Source organism: Vipera berus (assembly GCF_964194415.1).
Source record: "Vipera berus genome assembly, chromosome: 1".
NCBI lineage: Eukaryota > Metazoa > Chordata > Lepidosauria > Squamata > Viperidae > Vipera > Vipera berus.
In genome coordinates, this window is record NC_138202.1 from 307328984 (window position 1) to 307349584 (window position 20601).

At 37.6% G+C, this 20601-nt stretch overlaps 1 protein-coding gene across 2 annotated transcripts in view; it reads left to right on the forward strand.

The window, feature by feature from the left end:
• SUSD4 (sushi domain containing 4) overlaps positions 1-20601 on the forward strand; it is a 56653-nt gene that overhangs the window by 30599 nt on the left and 5453 nt on the right. For both annotated transcript variants that reach the window (XM_081315393.1, XM_081315394.1), the window contains exons 4-6: positions 15626-15817; positions 16282-16426; positions 19228-19610. In XM_081315393.1, coding sequence (XP_081171519.1) covers positions 15626-15817; positions 16282-16426; positions 19228-19610 — 720 coding nt within the window. The remainder of the gene's footprint in view (positions 1-15625; positions 15818-16281; positions 16427-19227; positions 19611-20601) is intronic.

Here is a 20601-nt window from a genome sequence, read left to right on the forward strand (position 1 = left end):
ACTCCACAAAGATCTACTATCTACTCATTGGAGAAAGATAATATGGAGAAATATGAAATTGAAACTAATAATTGATAAATCAGAACTAGTTCAGCGGGGAGTAAAATCCATTCAAATCCTTTTTAACAAAAAGCATACTACTAATTTCTTTTAATAGTTGACCTTTTATAAAGAGAGAGAAATTATTCATTGATCCCTTAAAATGCAGTCTTACTCTTTTAAACATTTAAATATAATTTGGTTTATTACATTACTTTCAGTCAATTTGACTATTTGAATGGTTATAATGATCAGGCATTAATAAAAATTATTTTTGTTATTTAATCTATATATGCATCAGAGTAACTGTACATGATATAAACATTGATAAATAATAAATCAAGTTATTGATTAATTGGGGCCAGTTTGTTTTATCTCACAAGTAATATCAAACATGCAACTTGTATAGAAAAATATGAATGTTTCTGTGAAAATATATGATGAATAAAACAATAGTATTAAAGAGTAACACTGGAGTCAATGATCTTAGAGCTGGTTACAACTGAAGCAACCAATCTGCCAAATAAATAAATGAAACAAATATGGACTGGCTTTTCCTAGCTGTGCCTTTTTCATAAATTCTCATTACTGTAGTGTCTTTTGTATATCTTAGCAACCACAACAAATCAACCTCCTGTAAGCTTATTATAGCATCAAGCTACTTAAAAGAAACATGGGGCATAAATTCAGTAAATAAATAATGTTATTTCCCAAACAGATTGCTGTAAATGATCTAATTGGTGCTTCCCTTAATAATTACCAGAAATTTCAACTAGTGCAGAATTCTGTTATTTTGATCAGGGTATATTGTATATGATTTCATTATTGTAAATAATTTACTGGCTACCTCTTTGGCTGTATGCATAATTTAATGTACTGGTACTAGCTTAAAACTCTGAATTGATTTAGCAGTAATTTCCTATCATTTGAACTTCACTGCTGTTTAAGAACAACTGTTTCTTGGGGGATAGCTATACTTGCCAGAGACCCTCTGTCTAAACGCTCTCCGACATGGCCATGACATCAAACAGGCTGGGCACTTTGGATATTTAAAAACACTACACCGCTGGCAATTCTGGTGGCTGGGATTGAAACAGGATATGGAAAACTATGTCCGCAGTTGTGCTGTATGTGCCACCATGAAAAGAATTCTAGGGAAACTCCCTGGGTTACTGCAACTGGTGGCAGACCCTTCCCAACAATGGGAAGAAATTGCTATGGATTTTATAGTAGATCTACCTGAAAGTAAAGGAAATATAGTCATCTGGACTGTGATAGATCTGTTTTCAAAGCAGGCTCATTTCATCGCCTGCAAAGGGTTCCCGTTTACCCAACGACTGACCAAAATGTTTTTGGAACATATCTATTGGCTGCATGGCGCACCTAAATGGGACCAAAACCAGAGAATAGGAAAAAATGATGATTGGGGCATTCAGAGATCCAAGAACAAACGAGAATGGTGATTCTTTGGTAAGTATTTGATTAGAAAAAGCATGTTAGTCTCATATATGAGTCTATTCATATGTATTCATGAGGAATAAGAATATAAATGTAAAAGCACAATTTATTGAATTATTTATGATAAAAGCCTGGGAGAATTAGTAAAAGATACAAGGATGATGAATATGGGTAGACCATTATATGCTAGTGTCAGAAATGGATTTTGGGGAAAACAGATGAAAAAGGCAAATAAATAATTTTATTTATTTATTTATTTTTATTACATTTATATCCCGCCCTTCTCCGAAGACTCAGGGCGGCTTACAAGCTTAGCAGTAGCCTTCATTCTATGTATATGCCTGCTTGTTAGGGCTTTCACACACACCCGAAGCGGCATTATTACAAAGTCAGCTTATTGCCCCCAACAATCTGGGTCCTGTAGAGAGAAACTAGGGATAAACAGTATGCATTAGAAAAAAGTATCAGAAAATAGGTTAATGGAAAAGGAACATGACGAAAGAAGTTGTGGAAACTTCTTGGAACAGAGTTTAAAAAATTACAGAATTCCATAGAAATAGGTAGACAAAAATGTCTGTTCCTAATCACAACAGTACCAAAATTATAAAACATGCATTATGACTCTACAACTTCAGTTCTATCCTTTCATTCTTGTGTTATGACATCACAAGAAAAAAAGGAATTTGTGTTACAACACATGTTTCATCATTTACCCTTCTCTTATTGGTCGCTAGGCACCCTTGCATAAGTCAATGAACATCCACGAGAGATGGGGTAGTAATAATATTTGTGTAATGATGTAATCTTGTGAATTCTGTGACATATGTTCTTGGGTCATGTCCAAATGCAATTTTATAATAGCATTTGTATGAGTATGTCATTGAATGTGTATTATTTTTGCATCATCTTGATTTGACAAAAACTTTATTCTTCTTTCCCTTTCCTCCAAAATAACTTGGTATAAATAAATAAAAAATAGAACCTTCTCCCATTCTGGTCTTTAAGTTGTGCAATAGCCCCCTTTTAGAGGATCATACAGATAATTCACTTCTGGCCTTGAAAAAAACTTTAAATTTTAATCAGGCTTCTAAATGAAATGTACATATACATCTGTCCATCATGCTATTCATTTTCAGGGTAAGCAGAGTTATGAAAAAGGGCAGTAAGGAATAAGAAATAGTAAACTGAAGTACCTGAAGGCACAAGATAAGAAAATGTAATATAACTAACTAGTTTACATCAACACTGCTCATTATGCCTTTCGTATCTTATGTCACCTGCAAATCATCCTTGTTTTATCGATCACTTCCATACGCTGCCTTTTGTTCTTTAAATTTCTCATCTCTGTTTCATCTTTGTCTCCATTCATCCACAGCTTTCTCATTCCTCCCCCTCCTCTTACTTATTTAATGATATCCTAATTAGTAAAATGATGCACATGGATTAGAGCAGGGCTTTTCAACTTTTTCACCCCTTGTACCACTTTTAGGATATGGCAACATCCGAGTACCGCCTAGCAAGGTGTCAAAAACTTGACACCCCCCCCAAAAGGGAAAAAAGTGATGAAGTATAGGTAGTCCTCGACTTACAAGAATTTGCTTAGTGACTGTTCGAAGTTACAATGGCACTGAAAAAAGCGCCCCCCCCCCAAGCCACAGCCAAGCATGACACCTGCCTGCCTGCCTGGCGGCGCTCTTCCTCCTGTCCAAGGTTTTCATTGTTGTGAGCATTTCTGTTGAGGATTGGCAGCGGGGGTGGGGTGGGGGATGTTTGGTTTTTATTCCCCCACCCCTCTGCTGGGTGGTTGCAGCAGGTTTTGGTCACTTCACATGACCCTGGGACAGTGTGAGAGTCATACATATGAATCAGTTGCCAAGCATCTGAATGTAAATCACAAGACCCTGGAGATGCTGCAACATTCCAGCTGATCGGTGCTTCTTCTGGGCTCAGCAGAAGTGCCAGGATCAGCGCCGACCTCCAGCTGGAGCCTGGTGCTGATCCTGGCGCTTCCACTGAGCCCTGACAACCCTGCAGCTCCAGCCATCTCTCGCTCAGGCTTGTGCAGTGCTGCCACCGGTTCAGCTCATTCTCCCCCCACCCCGCTACCACTTTTCTAGGATGGTCGTGTACCACCTACCAGGTGCCAATGTACCACAGGTGGTACCTGTACCACTGGTTGAAAAGCCCTGGACTAGAGGATGCAACTGTTAAATGGATTCATAATTGAATGACTACGCTCAGAGAGCATTCATAAATGGCTCAGCATCAGCTTCAAGAGTAGTACTGTGGTGTGCTACGTGCTAGTCAACATTTTTAATAACATGTATTACAAAAAGACTGACCTGTCTAATCAATCATGATCAAGCCCCATTGGACATACTATCTCCAGTTCTAGGCACAGCAGTCTAAAAAGGACATTGACAAACTGAAGCAAGTTCAAAGAAATGGTTGCAAGATGAACTGAGAATTAAAACTCTTGTCCTGTAAGAAATGGTTCAATAAACCTGATACGTTTACCTGCAGAAGCAAATGTTGAATGGAAATATAATAGCAGTCTTCTGATATCTACAGGATTAACATATAGAAGAGAGGACAGGTGTTTTGCTCAGAAGGCAGGACCAGAAAAAATGAGTTGAAAATGCAGGGACGTTTATTCAGCTTAGATGTTAGAAAGCATTTCCTGATTGTAAGAGCTATCAGCCAGTGGGACAGGATGCTCGGTGAAGCCTTATGTTGCATTTTACTGCAGATCTTTAAATAGAGATGAGATAACCATCTGTGCAAAATGCTTTAGCAGATTCTGCACTAAGAAGGTTACCCTATTTGACCTCTCCATTCCCTTCCAAATTTTATAATTTTTGGACTACATATATACTGACAGAACAATTAACCAGTGGAACAACCTACCTCCAGAAGCTGTGAATGCTCCAACACTGGAAGTTTTTAAGAAGAGACTGAACAGCCATTTGTCTGAAATGGTATAGGGTTTCCTGCCTGAGCAGGGGGTTGGACTAGATGACCTCCAAGGTCCCTTCCAACTACTACTACTACTACTACTACTACTACTACTATTATTATTATTATTATTATTATTATTATTATTATTATTATTATTATTAAACTTTTATTCATAAAACATGAAACTCAGTCAACTGAACACTCAAATTGACTGGCACTAATGGTTGACACAGGCTGCTGCCAGCATCCTAGGTATCAACCAGGTATCTCCTTAAAATGTAAGATGTTCCAAGTAGTGCAGTTTTTTGTAGCTTTGCTGGAGTTATTGCAGGAAGTTGCAATTTCTTGATGTGTTTTGTAAAGTTTTTGGACATAGTTCCCAGTGCCCCAATGACAATGGGTATCACTGTTACGCGTTTCATCCATAATCGCGCAGTTTCGATGGCCAGGTCGCAGTATTTTGTAATTTTTTCCAGTTCTTTTTCTTCGACTCTGGCATCTCCTGGTACAGAGATATCAATCAACTGTACACTTTGGTTCTCTACAACTGTGATATCTGGCATGTTGTGTTCTAAATGGCGATCTGTCTGTATTCGGAAGTCCCACAAGATCTTCACCCTCTCATTCTCGACTACTTTTTCCACCCTATGTTCCCACGACTTTTCGGACACAGGCAAGTCGTATTTTTTACACAATGCCCAGTGGATTAGTTTAGCAACTCAGTCATGTCTAGCTTTGTAATCAGTTTGCGCGATTTTGCTGCACTCACATATTAAATGTGAAACAGTTTCAGCTTTGTTGTTGCAAAGTCGGCAATTTAGATTGTCAGTAGATTTTTGTATCTTCGCTTTCATGGCATTAGTTTGTAGTGCTTGTTCTTGAGCAGCCAGTATTAAGCCTTCTGTTTCTTTCTTGATGGTTCACATCTTAAGTCACGTCCATGTCAAGTTGTTATCACATTTTCCTTCAATGTTTTTCAAATGTTGTCCATGCAGATCTTTGGTTTTCCATCTATTTAATCTATCATTCAGCCGTTTTTCCTTATATTCTGCCTTTGTTTCTGTTATTTTGATAATGCTCTCTGTTTTCACAGCCTGCAGCAATTTTTCTGTACTTTGATTCACATAGTCATTCAAACTTCGTTTTTCTTCTTCTACAGTTTGGTGGATTTGCAGTAGCCCTCTGCCCCCTATTCTTCTTGGCAGATACAATCTGTCGATGTCACTTCGTGGGTGTAGAGCATGGTGCATGTTCAAAGGTTTACGCGTTTTCCGGTCTAGGTGTTCCAATTCGGCCAATGTCTAGTTGATAATTCCAGCTGGGTAGCGTATCACTGGGACTGTCCATGTAATAATGGCTTTAATTATATTTCCACCATTCAGCTTTGATTTTAGTATTTTGCGGACTCTTCTGATGTATTTCTTTTGCATTGACTCTTTGACTTTTCCATTGAAGATGTTATCTGCTTCCAATATGCCTAGGTATTTGTCACCGTCATTCTTTGCTAGTGCTTTCATAATACTTCCGTTTCCCAGTTCTATTCCTTCTATTTTTCCCACTTTTCCTCGTTGCATGGATAATATAGCTCATTTTCCAAGTCCAAAGTCCATTGTGATGTCGCTGCTAAACAGTTGAACTGCGTTGAGTATTGATTCAAGTTCAGTGTGGCTTTTTGCATACAGTTTGAAGTCATCCATGTATAGTAGATGGTTTATCTTGCCATGCTGGCTTGAGATGTGGTATCCCAGTTTTGTGTTTCGTAATATTGTCAGTGGAATTAATGCGATGTTTAACAGTAGTGGTGAAAGTGAGTCCCCTTGGAAGATTTCTCATCTGATGTTGATTTCACCAATGTTCTCCCCATTTGCTGTTAGAACTGTGTTCCATTTTTGCATATTTGCTTTCAAAAATGTACAGATGTTTTTGCTGATTCCAAAGTTTTCCAGACATGCATTAATCCAACTATGGGGTAATGAGTCAAATGCTTTCTTGTAATCAATCCACGCCATATTTAAATTTGTTTTTCGTCATTTTGCATTTTTAAGTAGCATTTTGTCAATGAGCAGCTGATCTTTTGTTCCTCTTGATTTTTTATATTTTCCTTTTTGTTCTGCTGGATACAAATTGTTTTCCATCAGATGATTGAATACTGAATTTGCCAGTATTCTTGCAAAGTTTGAACGTTGTTGGTAGACAAGTAATTGGGCGGTAGTTGCTTGGTACTGTGCTCTTTTCAGGGTCTTTCATTATCAAGTATGTTTGACTAGCTGTTACCCATTCTTCACTTGTGGCATTTTGAAGCATTTCATCAAACTGGGTGGCCATGTGGTGATGGAGGCTGGTGAGGTGTTTCAACCAGTATCCATGCAGCTCGTCCAGGCCAGATGCACTCCAGTTCTTGACCTTCTTTACTTGTTTTGCAACCATATCAGTGGTTATTAGAATATTCTCCATTTTGTTTTGTGTTGCTTATTTTTGGATATCTTTGATCCAGGAGGCAGTTTTATTATGTTCCACTGGGTTTTCCCACAGTTCTTTCCAAATGTTTAAGGTTTTTTCTTTACATGGTAGAACAGTAGTTTGGACTTTATTTTCATCAAGTGACCGATAGAAGAGGTGCTGGTTTCTTCTGAACTGGACGTTTTCACGATATTGTTTTATTCGTCCTTCATATCTTTCAATTTTCTTTGCTGTTGCTTTTACACGCTGTTTTAGGTTTTCCATGATTTCTGTAATTGTTGTCTCCTCCAGGTTATATTTTTTGTATAAACTATTTTTTCAGCTTTTTGTTCTTTAGTTTTCCTTCTTTCAAGTATTTCAATTTGCTGACATCTCCTCGTAGTTTTTTTGTTTTATTTTCAAGTCAAATTTTCCACTTTTGATGTTCCAGTGGGTTTCTTTTTTTGGCATTTTATAACCCAATTCTGCAGTTATAACGGCGGCTGTACTGTACATTAGTTGGCTTGTTTCATACAGTGTGCTGGATGGGATGGAAGTTAAAATGTTGTTCACAGCATTTAGTAGATCTTTCACTCGTTTGCTATGCACTTCACGGATGGCAGGCAGTCTTTTTCTTTGTGTGTTTTCTTTGATGTGGTTTTCAATCTTTTCTTTCAGCATTTTTGCTAGATTACTTAGCTCTACACTTTCGAGTTGTTGCACAGGGGAATCTTCATCCTGTGTGGTGGCTTCTTCCACTGGTTGGTCAGTTTGTTGAGATATTGAAACAATTTCTTCAGTCTGTCCTTCATCATTGCTTGTTGTTTTCTTTTTAGCCAATGTTCTTAGATGTTGAATTTCCACATCTGTAAAAACTTTATTACGGATGATGAAACGTCTTTGAACCATTAATCGTTGTTCGGATACATCACTTTCTGAATGCTTTTCCTTCCACAGTTGCATCATTCTTTTTTGAAATCCCCTGGCTGTTGCTTCTGCCTGGTAGTAGCACTGGATGATTTCTCGATTTTCTTCGGTTGTCCAGGTTTTGCGCTTTTGTTCCAGTTGCTTTACAGTTGTATGCTCTGGTTCCCCAGCAGTAGCAACTGAGCCCTGTGGCCCATTTTTCCACAGATGTCCAGGAGCCATAGCATCTGACGCGGTCCTTGTTGACCCAGGCAATGACCAATCCGGTATGGATTTTTTTTATTTCTTCTCATCATTGGTGATGGGAGGTGCCTGGGTTCGTTCACAGTGGCTAAGCCACTACCAATCAGAAGACCAGTAATCCCATAACCAAAGGGACCACACCCGATAGCTCTCCAGGCCCAGCCACAGGCTGTTGTTATTGTTGTTGTTGTTATTATTATTATTATTATTATTACTTCAGTGTAAGCTAGCAGACATCAGGCTCCATTTGAAGTTGACTTTACTAATGGATTTATTTGATTTGATTTGTAAAGCCACCCATCTAAAACCAGCGACTTTGGCTGGCAAACAGTCATAAAAAACAATTAAAATTTTAAACACAAATAGCAACCAAGAGATACTATAATCTGTCAGCTTCAACATAGCCAGAACACAGTGTCTTTCCCATACTTGGAACCCCAGTCCTGGGCACATAGCTTCAAGGCTTTCTGAAAGGCCATCAGGGGTGGGGCATCCTAAACCCATGGGGGAAGATATTCTAGAAGGCAGGTGCTGTGATAGAAAAGCCACATCTCCTGGTCTCTACAGCCATCATTCCTTGGCCTATGGGATCTGGAGCATGGTCATCCTGGCTGACATGGAGGCTTTGAAATTTGAGTCTGATGACAATAGTGAACCAGCCCTGCCTTCCTATATGAGAATCGTCAGGATGTTTTTACTTAAGAGGAGCTTTGACTTAAGATTGACAGCAGAAAAAAACATCCGTTACTCTGAATCTCTGTGCTTTGCCTTGCTTGCCAACCTTGCCTTACCAACTGATCGACGACTCTTCCTGTACATTGGATTCTGGCACTGTTTGGCCACTCTTGTGCCTGTCTCCCTGGACTTGGAACTCTTTATTAATGCAGATTGCTAGGCTGGTAGAAACTTGGTATTTCAAGCGTGTTGGGACATGGCTTTTTGTTGCTTGTTATAAGTAAGTTTGCAATTGCTTCTTGAGTGTGTGTGTCTGTGCTTGGCTTGAGACAGGACATTGCCAGACTGTATTGTATGGGGAAAAACAACTGGAAAAATATTATCCCTCAGGCAAGCCGGTCCCAAACCATGAAGGGCTTTAAAGGTAACAAGCAGCATGTTGAATTGCACTCAGAAACATACTGCCAACCAATTCAGCCCCGAAAGCAGCAGTGTTATATGTGCCAAATAACTAGCACCATTTATAACCCATGTAGCTGCATTTGGTATCAGCTGAAGCTTCCAAATGCTTCCAAAGGAATTTTGGCTGGTGGGATCCAAAAGAAGACCGTTTTCTGCCATGACTCCCATCCTCTGGAATATTGTGAACCCCAAGGGGCAATCCGCACCTCCCTTTTGGTCTTCTGAAAGGTTTTGAAAACATGGCTCTGCCAACTGGCCTGGGCCCCCTATGAGGGTGTGACATTCTGCATTAGATAACACCCAACCTCCTCCACTTGCGCACTTCGCTCTCTTCCTTGGTTAATTTATTTTTAATTGAATTTTAAATTTAAAATATCTATTGTTTTAATGTTTTATATGGCATTGTATTGAATGGTTTTAAACCACCTAGAGTTGCCTTTGGTGAGATGGGCAGCATATGAGAGAGAGACAGAGACAGACAGAGAGAGAGAGAGATTATGTTGCAAAATGTTTTTTTACTGTTCTATTAAACATGATGTTTACAGTATTTTACTGATTCCGCCTTTTTTATTTCAAAATATTGGTTCTTTCTTCCCATGCACTTTTAACAAAAAGTATAGAAAAGAAGCTTTGCTATAAACTCTGGCAGACATATATCTCTATTTAAAGGAAGAAATAACAGTTTGGACTCTATTGATTAAGGAACCGCAAGTGGGATCTGAAAAAAATACATTGCCCAATAAAATGTTTCTATTGAGAACTACATTCTTCCTTCCTGTGTTGTTAAAGATGTAAAGTTTCCTTTTCCTTTAGATTTTTTTTCTTAAGCATTTTCTGTACATTTGTCTTTGAGAAATGAAATAGATTGGCACCATAAGCTGGCAAATAAGAATGAAAAGTCAAATTGTTGCAGAAAATGCTGTTTGTCCTTTGTACAATTTAGTATACAATAGTTGTACTAAAAGCTATCCTGTAATTTCCAAAGTGTTTCCAAATAGAAATTTTACAGTGCCTTGTAATAACATTTGTAATCCGAATCTGAGGACATTATAACATATTTTCTTTGAAGATTTTATACTCATTTTAAAGGCACATAAATTGAAAGCCTTCTGTGTTGTTCTGACATTCATAAAATAGATTAACTGCTGCCTTTCAAACCAACGCAAACTTATCTTACAAAACTGTTGGGGGGAGGTTGTCATTCCCATCTGCTTAGTTTAAATTACAGGCAGAGAATATTCATATACATAAGATCTCCTAGAGCAGGGGTGTCAAACTCAATTTCATTGAGGGCCGCATCAGCATTGCGGTTGCCCTCAAGGGGCCGGGTGGGTATGGCCAGGGTGGGCGTGGCCTACTGGGTGGGTGTGGCTAGAGTGCGTATGGCCTACTGGGTGGGCGTGGCCAGCTCTACATCGTTCGCATCAAGGGTGCCTATGGGGGCCTGGGCAGGAGTGGGACAGATCTGAGGGTCTCTGGCAGAAGGAGGGTCTCTGGGCCAGGGCCAAGGCAGTGGGGACCGTTCCCTCACTGTTTCCAGGATGGCTTCGCGGGCCACATGAAACCACTTCGCGGGCCAGATCCTGCCCCCGGGCCTTGTGTTTGACATGTCTGTCCTAGAGGCTTCTTTAGGAAAACAAATTTTTAAAATTGTTATTTATCCTTAAATTCGAAATCTGAAGCTCTATAATTAGTCTTAAGTTATAGAAGTTCCCCTGGAACCTACTAAAGTTTGCTTGGGAGCAGGGTGTCATACTTCTTATTTATTGGAAATGTTATCCTTAGAAACATTTTGGCATGCATCCTAAGATCCCTCAAAAATTGTTTTCACCTTATTTTTTTTCTATGCTCTGTCCATTTTATTTTCCTTTTTTATTCATGATATTGAAGTGATTTGTCTCAATTTATTTTTTAAGTGTAAGAAATCCTTGTCTAGTTCCTCTGAATAATGGGAAAATAGAAAAAAAATACACTACTTTTAGATATAGGGGATTCATATAATGTCTTAATACATTTTATGAATCCATTTTATGAATTCCAAAGGACATCTAAATATATTTGACATAGCAAACATGTATTGTTTATGTATTTTGTCAAAGGTGTTTTCAGCAGCTAATGACATAATTACAAATTAATCTTTATTTTTATTCAAATCTATTAGATCTACAATTTAATGGTTTTTGCTGCTTGGTTAGTTTTTATAAACCCTGCTTGATCATTCTCACTAACAAACAATATCATTTGCTGTAAACTATTCGCTGATACTGCTGTTCACATCTTTGTATTAATATTAATGAGATTTGATTATAATTAGCACATTAGGTATGATCTTTACCTGACTTTGTTATAACTGTAATATAACAAAGAGCCGTGGTGGCACAGTGGTTAGAATGCAGTACTGCGGGCTACTTCTGCTGACTGTTGCATGCCTGCAATTCGGCAGTTTGATTCTCACCAGCTCAAGGTTGACTCAGCCTTCCATTCTTCCGAGGTCAGTAAAATAAGGACCCAGATTGTTGGGGGCAATATGCTGACTCTGTAAACTGCTTAGAGAGGGTTGTGAAGCCCTGTGAAGCAGTGCTATTGCTATAAACCTGGTTAAATACCCCAGTAAAATTCCCTTACCTTCATACACTTGACAAAATTTTGGTACCAAAAGATATATAAACATTTTAACCGCTAAACCTGGGTTAACAAAACACAATTGCTATGTTCATACAACTTGCTATTGTAAGTTCAAACAAAGAAATTTCTATTCTGTAATGTAATTAATTGGTTTCATATAATGAACTAGTTCATACAACATGATAAAATAATGTTTGGGCTTCCAACAACATGCTGAAACATCAAATATATAATCACAGTCTAATGTGATTTGTAAACCCAACTATTGTGCCCCAAAACCTGTATGTGGGTTTGCATTATGATAATGACTTTGCATTGTCTTATTTTGTTTCTGTTACAGTTTCCATTATTCACAGTGGATCATAACCTTACTCCAGATGTTAATTATTTTTATGCTTTAGGGTATATTTCTATTTCCTTTGATAGATTGAATATAATTCCTTGGCCAGAAAACATAATATTTAATTTCTTTATTAAAACATTGTACAATGTACTGTATGTTTTTGGAATATTTGTATTTGATATTGAATGCTTACAATATGACATGGTATCACCTTAATTTTTTAAAAACTCTCTTAGTAAATTTCCAATGTATATCATATTTAGGTCTATATTGCTAAGGCAAAGCTTTCCCTTGCCTGTCTGATTTGTTTTTCTTCTATTCTGTTTAGATTGACTGCAGGTCAAGTTAACTGTGTAGAATTGTTTCTCTTCCTTTCATAATATTGCTTTTGGGGCCCTAATAATCATGGCCCCTAATGTATTGGATATTTATGGGTGTCTAGAGACAGCATTACTTTGGCTTAAACTTTTCTTTTTAGAGCAATTAATCTCTGTGATAGAAAATATTTTTGCTTTGCTTGCTGTTAAAGCAATGCTCTGGGAAGACTTAACAGTTACTTATGTTAGATTTCTGCAAGCAGCAGAAAAAATATGTAAAAACAACAGAGGAGAAATGGCTAGAGACCATTACTAGAGTGATAAAATGTCTATTAATCAGCTATAGTTAGTTTCTGTGGTTTGCTTATTGAAAAAGATCTGTTTGACCAATACCAACAATTGTTTCCCATTTAACAGTGTTATTTTAAGCCAAGCAAGGAAAGTGTTTAAGACCTTCTGCTGACTTCCTGGTGAAACTTCCAGTATTCCCCTAGGCTGATTCTGGTTGGAAAAGCTTTCATGTGAATTATATGCTCTAATTTTGCAGTATATACTATATTGTAATTTATAAAGCCTTAATCAGTAAAAATGTAAAGAAACCCATGTCTTTAAGGTCTATGGGAGTGAGTTGCACATCACAATCAATTCTTTTCGAAGATTCATGTAGTGTCTGATTGTCCTCTTTGCAAGCAGGGAGTGGAATTACTTTTGAAATGCATTATTTATGTAAGTAGGTGTAGGGGGAGAAGTTACTGAATTGTGATTTCTGTGAAAAATATACTGTTGTGAATTGGTGCATGCATTATTTATATTGATGCACTAGGTCTTTACTGTGTAACAGAATCATGATATAAGCATTAGCAGCCTTCAGAGAGAACAAGGGACAAGATTGCTCCTTTCTCAGAAGGGAAGGAACCTGGAGTTTTAATTAACCTAAAACTGGAGATTTGACATTTGGCAGTTGAATAATTGATTTTTGCAAGTTAGATTCTGGTAACAGAAATTCAGTATAGAAGATTTGTTATGTTTCCACTCATTTTCTTTAGATGACAGCCATTTGAATTTCTTTTCATCACAATATAATATGAGTATATTATGAGCAAATATAATAAGCAACAGGACTTGCTTAATTCTAAGAGGACAAGTGGTAGATATCAATTTGACCTTCATATCTAAAATGTATGGTTGTGTTTCTTCCCCATTGTACAACTCAAGCACATTCAAAATATAAAAAAATGTTATGGCCATAAAGCAGAATGGAATATAGAGTATTTCATTTTCAGTCAAGTTTGGAGTGTTGGTTTTGAAGTGACATGTTCACACCCATTTCCCTAACAGCATTTCTGCCTTAATAGGGTCTATGAATATAATCACTCCTGTATTGGCCTTCCTTGTGTTGGTCAAGCCTTGCAGCTTCTCCATTTTCATTTTTAATACTGTAACTGCAGCAATCTCTGTTTTTGTTTAGTACAGTTTCACATACAATATCAGAGAATGGATCTGGATCCTCAGTCTTGATCGAATGCAGCTAGTGCCTCACAATTTAAAAGCAAGTTGTTTCCAGTGTTGTAGCACTTTGGCTAGCATTTTAGCCACTTGACCGGCACATTACTGATGCCTCTGCTAAATCAGCTCTGCTTGCTTGACAATGCTTTCAAGATTGAGAAGAGTGACCTTTGGTTACTGTCCCAACCTCTGCAGCTGTCCCATCTCAATAGGTCTTCTTTTCAGGTTTTTGAGTAATTGTTTTGTCAGCGTTTTTTTTTTTTGCAGCTGTTAGATTTGCAAACTTGGCCCTCTTGTATCAATGCATAATTTGTTATTTGTTTTTTACTATGTCTTTTCTGTGTGCAAGAGCAGATAATTCTTATTGCCATATTGATGGTGCTTGCAACTTCAGATCATTGCTTTTCTACACAGACATAATGTGCATTTGGTTGGAGAGTGTCTAGTCTGTGGCTTCTTGACATTATTCAGATAAGTAAGTTCAGCTGAAACTAAGTGGCAGATCAGGGGGTAGCACAGCTTTCAATTTGATCTTGCATTGAACCTGGTGATAGTCAGACATTGCTATACTTCAGCACCTCTCAAAACCCTGACATCATTAACAACAGACTTAAAGGAAATAATTGATCATAGAAGCAACAGACTTTTAGGAAATAATTGATCATAGAAGCAACATTTAGTGCTCATGACTACCAAGTTAATTGATGATCATGTCCTGTCCCCGAATAGGTTATTGCAAATGAATACTGAGTTTAATTGTATCAATTATCATTCATGCTACGAGGAAACTTCCCAGCCAAGCTGTAATTTATCAATCTGTGCATTTAGATCACCTGCCAACATGAAGAGTCCTCTTTATGGCCTTCATTTATAATGCTGTATAATTCAATTTAAAAAGGGAATTTTTTTGACATCACTATTCACCTTGTTGCAAATTATACTTGAGCAAATACAGTAGGCACTACAATTTCATTGATTCCAGACAAATTTGGATGTTTGGGTAGATCACATTCATTATTTAGTGCCTCATGTTCCCTAAATAGAAATTTAAGGGTTGTTTAAGAATTTTACCTATTAATTAACTATTTTGATATATCTTGTATTAAATACTTTTACATTAAATTAAATTAAGCAGTTGCTTGTTTTAGGTAGGTGCAGGAATGTTTATTGTAACAAAATTTATTATTTTTTCCAAACTTTATGCACCTATTGAAATCTTACACTATTAGTTAGTTTTAGATTCTAGCATATATTTCATTGACTAAACATGAAGCATGCTTAATGTACTTTATACAATTATAAAATTATTTAAAAAATGAAATAGAGGCATAATATTGGGAATGTGATTTGTGTGGAGTTTTTTTGTTATTTTTTAATAAAATCTGACTATTTGCACAACAGTGTTTTCAGCAATAGTAATTGTTTCATTTTTTTTTATTCATAGCATGCACCTGCTATTGTGCAGAAACTAATCTGTTGATGTGTAAATGGTACTTGTGGCATAAAATGATGGATATATTTTATGTTTTGACTGAAGTAGCGTTGTATAGAAATATTGTTATATTTTTATTTCTGTTGACGCTGGGTGTTATTATAGTTAACTCACTTTTTTAATATTTTATTTATGTCCAAGTTTGTCCGCTACCTCCTATGGTGACTCATGGAGATTATATCTGCCATCCGCGGCCTTGTGAACATTACAACCATGGAACTGTAGTTGAGTTCTATTGTGATCCTGGCTACACTCTCAGTAATGATTACAAATATATCACCTGCCAGTATGGAAAATGGTTTCCATCGTATCAAGTATACTGTGTCAAAACAGGTAAGAACAAAGGAATCTGGATAGCCAGCAAAAGCCTAAATATTTAAACATTAAATTTTCAAATAAAAGTATGTTTTGAATTGAAACTGCCTCCACAATATCTTATTACTTGTAGAGTATATTTTGCTTTCAGAACCAAAGTATCCATAGGAGGTGTCACAATCAAAACTCTTTTGTATATATGCAATGTCAATAGATATATAAACAATGTGTGGTTTAGCTCCCATGACCAAGATTATCATTTATCTGTTTTAATCTGTAGATATCACTGCTTCCACATGTGATAACTTATTAGATTGGAAATAAATTTGTAAAAACAGAAATAAATATGAGCAGTCATGTTTGTTGTGTTTGTAGCTCTGTAGCTTAGCTTGTAATTTGGGTTCTGATTCTTCTTGTGTACAATAAAAGGCCATTATTATCTAATGTGACTAGTAGTTTTCCTATTACTCTTTGTTTCACAGAACAAGCCTGGCCAAATAACCAGGAAACTCTTTTGCGAACATGGAAGATTGTGGCATTCACTGCTACTAGTGTTCTTCTAATGCTTCTGTTAGTTATTCTTGCCAGAATGTTCCAAACCAAATTTAAGGCACATTTCCTTCCAAGGTTAGTAATGGTTTAATTTTTGCAAAGCAGTTGATGATTCTTAGGAACTTTATTTGCAACTGATTTGTACTACAGTTAACTTACATAACTGTAATAACCTGTTTTGTTTTCAGAAAACAGTATGATCAATGTATCCTATTAAAGTAGGAGCATTGCGCTTTTCAGAGTTGGGCAAAATGCTCTCATCAGTTGCATCCAATTATTAATTTTTTGGCCTTCCCACTTCCTCTCAGCCCTTTACACACACACACACACACACACACACACACACACACACACACACGACAGAAGCAAGTTCTTTATACACAGACACTGGGAAGCTTCAATGTCTAGTTTAAAAAGCTTCACTGACTAAATTATTTCATTTTTGAGACCAAATTGTTCTGTTTTTTTAAATGTACAGCATATTCCATAAGCATTCCCTAACAGGACTCCTCTAGTGGCACTGGGGCTGCAACTCCCAGGATGGATCCAGGAAATTATAGGCCAATCAGCCTGACATCATGGAAAAGATAATAATCAAGCGGAGGATTTATGAGTACCTAGAAATGAACAAGGTGATTACAGGAAATGAGCATAAGTTTGTTAAAAGCAGTTCATGCCAGGCAAAACTTATATCCAACTTTGATAAAGTGACTAAATTAGTCGGCCAGTGAAATGCTATGGACATAGTATTCTTGGACTTCATTAAAGAATTTGACAAGTAGATGACAGCCTACTACTTTCTACATTTTTCTATCTTGATGTAAAAATGTGATAGACAGTACCACCACCAGATGGATTGGCTGACCAGCCATGCCTAGTGTATAGGAACTACATCTACATGAAGGGAAACTTACAGTAGGTTGCCTCAAGGATCTGTCTTGGGCCCAGTACTGTTTAATATCTTCATAAATGATCTAGACAAGATAAAAATGTAGTTCATCAGATTTGCAGATGACGCCTAGCTGGGGGGAATTGCTAACACTTAGGAAGATAAGACTCAAAATTCAGGAGGACATTTACAGACTTGAGCATTGGGTCCTAGTCAACAAGACACAGTGGTAAGAAACGTAAGCAGGAAAAACCAAATGCATAGATAGCTGGCTTAACAGAACTAACTGTGAGAGAGATCTAGGTGTCCTAGAGGACCATCCCTTAAGTATGAGCCAGCAATGTGCTGCAGCAACCAAAAAAGCCAATGCAATCCTAGGCTCAGTCAACAAAGGGCTGAACATTGCAATCATGAGAAATGATGATGATGCTTTATATTGCACTAGTGAGGTGATACTTGGAATATTGTGTACAGTTCTGGTCACCATGATACAAAAAGATGCTGCAGTCCTAGAAAGTGTGCAGAGAAGAGCAATAAAGATGATAATAGGTCTGGAGGCTAAATTATATGGTGAACAGTTGAGGGAGCTAGGTATCTCAAAGACGGGTGTCAAACTGCAGGCCCTTGGGCTGGTTGCATCATATGGAGGCCACAGCCACCCCAGCTCCCACAATGCAAAAAAAGTCATGTTGCAACATGTCACGTGATGCGGCGAATTTGACACCTGTGATCTAATCCATTGAAGAGAAAGATTTGGGGGGGACATGATAACTGTCGTCCAGTACTTGATGGGCTATCACAGAGAAGAGGGATTGACTTATTCTACCAAGGCACCAGAGAGCAGGACAAGAAATAATGGGTGGAAGCTTGTTAAAGAGAGATCCAACCTAGAAGTAAGAAAAAAATTTCAGACTATGAGAACAACTAATCAGTGGAATAGCTTGCTTTCTGCAGTTGTCAGTGCTCCATCACTGGAGATTTTCAAAAACAGACTGGACAACCATTTGACCAGGATGGTATAAGATCTCCTGCCTTGAGCGGAAGGTTGGACTGGAAGACCTCTGAGGTTCCTTCCAGCTCATTCATTCTATGTTCTATGATTTTACACCAGTTAGGGTTGCATTCACAACATATTTATGGAGTGTTGTGTAGGGAAGAGCTGTTCTCCAGTTTTATTGATATAATAAATTTTCCCCCACACTAAAACATGCCTTGTACCCACATTAGGTCTTGTATGAGGTCTTCTAGTCAACCCCTATTATACAGTACTATATTTATTGTACAGTAGGTCATTCTGATTTTTTAAAGAACTTGATTTAGTCAGTTTTGTATTAAATTAATCAATTTTGTGTTGTTTATTTTTATTTTGCATCACATTAGGATACAGTGAAGGGAAATATACAAACCATCATGATTAATGATGCACACACAATTTTAAATTATAAGACCAAAGTTTGAAAGAAACTTTCCTAGTTTGATGGGAAGTTGTTCAGATCCTGGCTTTGAATTTCCCCATGCAAACATGGGAGCTGAAGTCAACATCTCCAGAGGGTTCCAGGATCAGAAGTGTTACTTTACAATTTAACTTGGGTGCTCATTCAGTCAGAGACAGTGACCAGTGAAAATACATAATTAAAGTAATTTTAGCTATCATAACTGTTCTTCCTAGGATTTTCTATTGTTAATATTTTTATGTTCATTAATCTAAAGATTTTGATATAAATTGAGATATACTAAGATACTTAATGGGGAATACTGATAGGTTTATCAGTTGTTCCTTAGGTTATTAGAGTTATTTTTTTCTTTATTAACAGTTACATGACACATTCTCAGAAGGCTCTTGGTATCTCTGAAGTAAATATTTATGGCTAACTGCATTTCAAATGATTGAAAATTTTGTTCTTGAAGAACTCTGTTTCTGGCAAAGGATGTTTAGCCATTCACATCATTTTTATACACATATGTTCTCTTTTCCCCCCTGATCTAGAGATACTCAAGAGAATTGCAGCAATGGCCCAGACTTTGTGGTGGTGGATGGTGTTCCTGTCATGCTTCCTTCTTATGATGAAGCTGTGAGTAGTGGCATGAATGAATTGGCACCAGGATGTCCGCCCTCTGCAGGCCAGGGATATATTTTTCAAGCAGATGATCAGAATCCTCCAGCTTATCCTGGACCAGATGATTTGAACAGGTTGCCAGCTGAATTTGACACCTGTGACAGCATTTCAGGCTCTTCAGAACTTCTCCAGAGTTTATACACATCTTCTGCATGTCAGATGGGAGCTCATCCTGTCTCAGACAGAACTGATGTTATCAACAGCACCACTGAAGAAGTAGCATCAACAAGTCCAAGCATTGATATTGCTGATGGTAATTTTGAATGTTGAACCTTATGTGGGATTATTTTAGGGTCAGTTTTTTCCATATGGAAAAGCCGTGAGATTGTGCTTGGGAGAAGCAATCTCTTCAGATCTGTGGTCTGTCTCTTTGTTCTAGCTTCTCTCTCTCTCCCCCCCACAACCCCGTTTTTTTCTAGCAGAGCTTCTTTACAAGCCAAATGTTCACTGCTGTCCAAGAATCATATATCTGCCCTTTATTGGCTGGAAATGTAGGAGGACACCAGTTAATTATGCCATTCGAGGTCTGAATGTCTGATTGTGTTCCCGAAATGCTTTTATTAATATTGATGTATCTCTGTTATAAGGTGCAGTTCTGATTCATCTAAAAAAACTCAGGACAAGCAAAGCGAGTATTATTGTTCATGATACTATGTGTCAATCCAATTTATCACTGTTAATGTTTTTGTCATGGCAGAGTTCCTGAATATTTGTTGGAGACTCTGTTTAGCTAGTTTTCATAGACAGCTATTTATTCATGTAATCAGTAAGTCGTTTGTTGTTAGCTGCGAAGTCGTGTCCGACTCATCGCGACCCTATGGACAATGTTCCTCCAGGCCTTCCTGTCCTCTACCATCTTCTGGAGTCCATTTAAGCTCACGCCTACTGCTTCAGTGACTCCATCCAGCCACCTCATTCTCTGTCGTCCCCTTCTTCTATTGCCCTCAATCTTTCCCAGCATTAGGCTCTTCTCCAGTGAGTCCTTCCTTCTCATTAGGTGGCCAAAGTATTTGAGTTTTAGCTTCAGGATCTGGCCTTCTAAAGAGCAGTCAGGGTTGATCTCCTCTAGGACTGACCGGTTTGATCGCCTTGCACTCCAAGGGACTCGCAGGAGTCTTCTCCAGCACCATAGTTCAAAGGCCTCAATTCTTTGGCGCTCAGCTTTTTTTATGATCCAGCTTTCACTGCCATACATTGCAAAGTAAGTCATTAGGGAACTTAAATAGTTATCTAGGTATAGAATG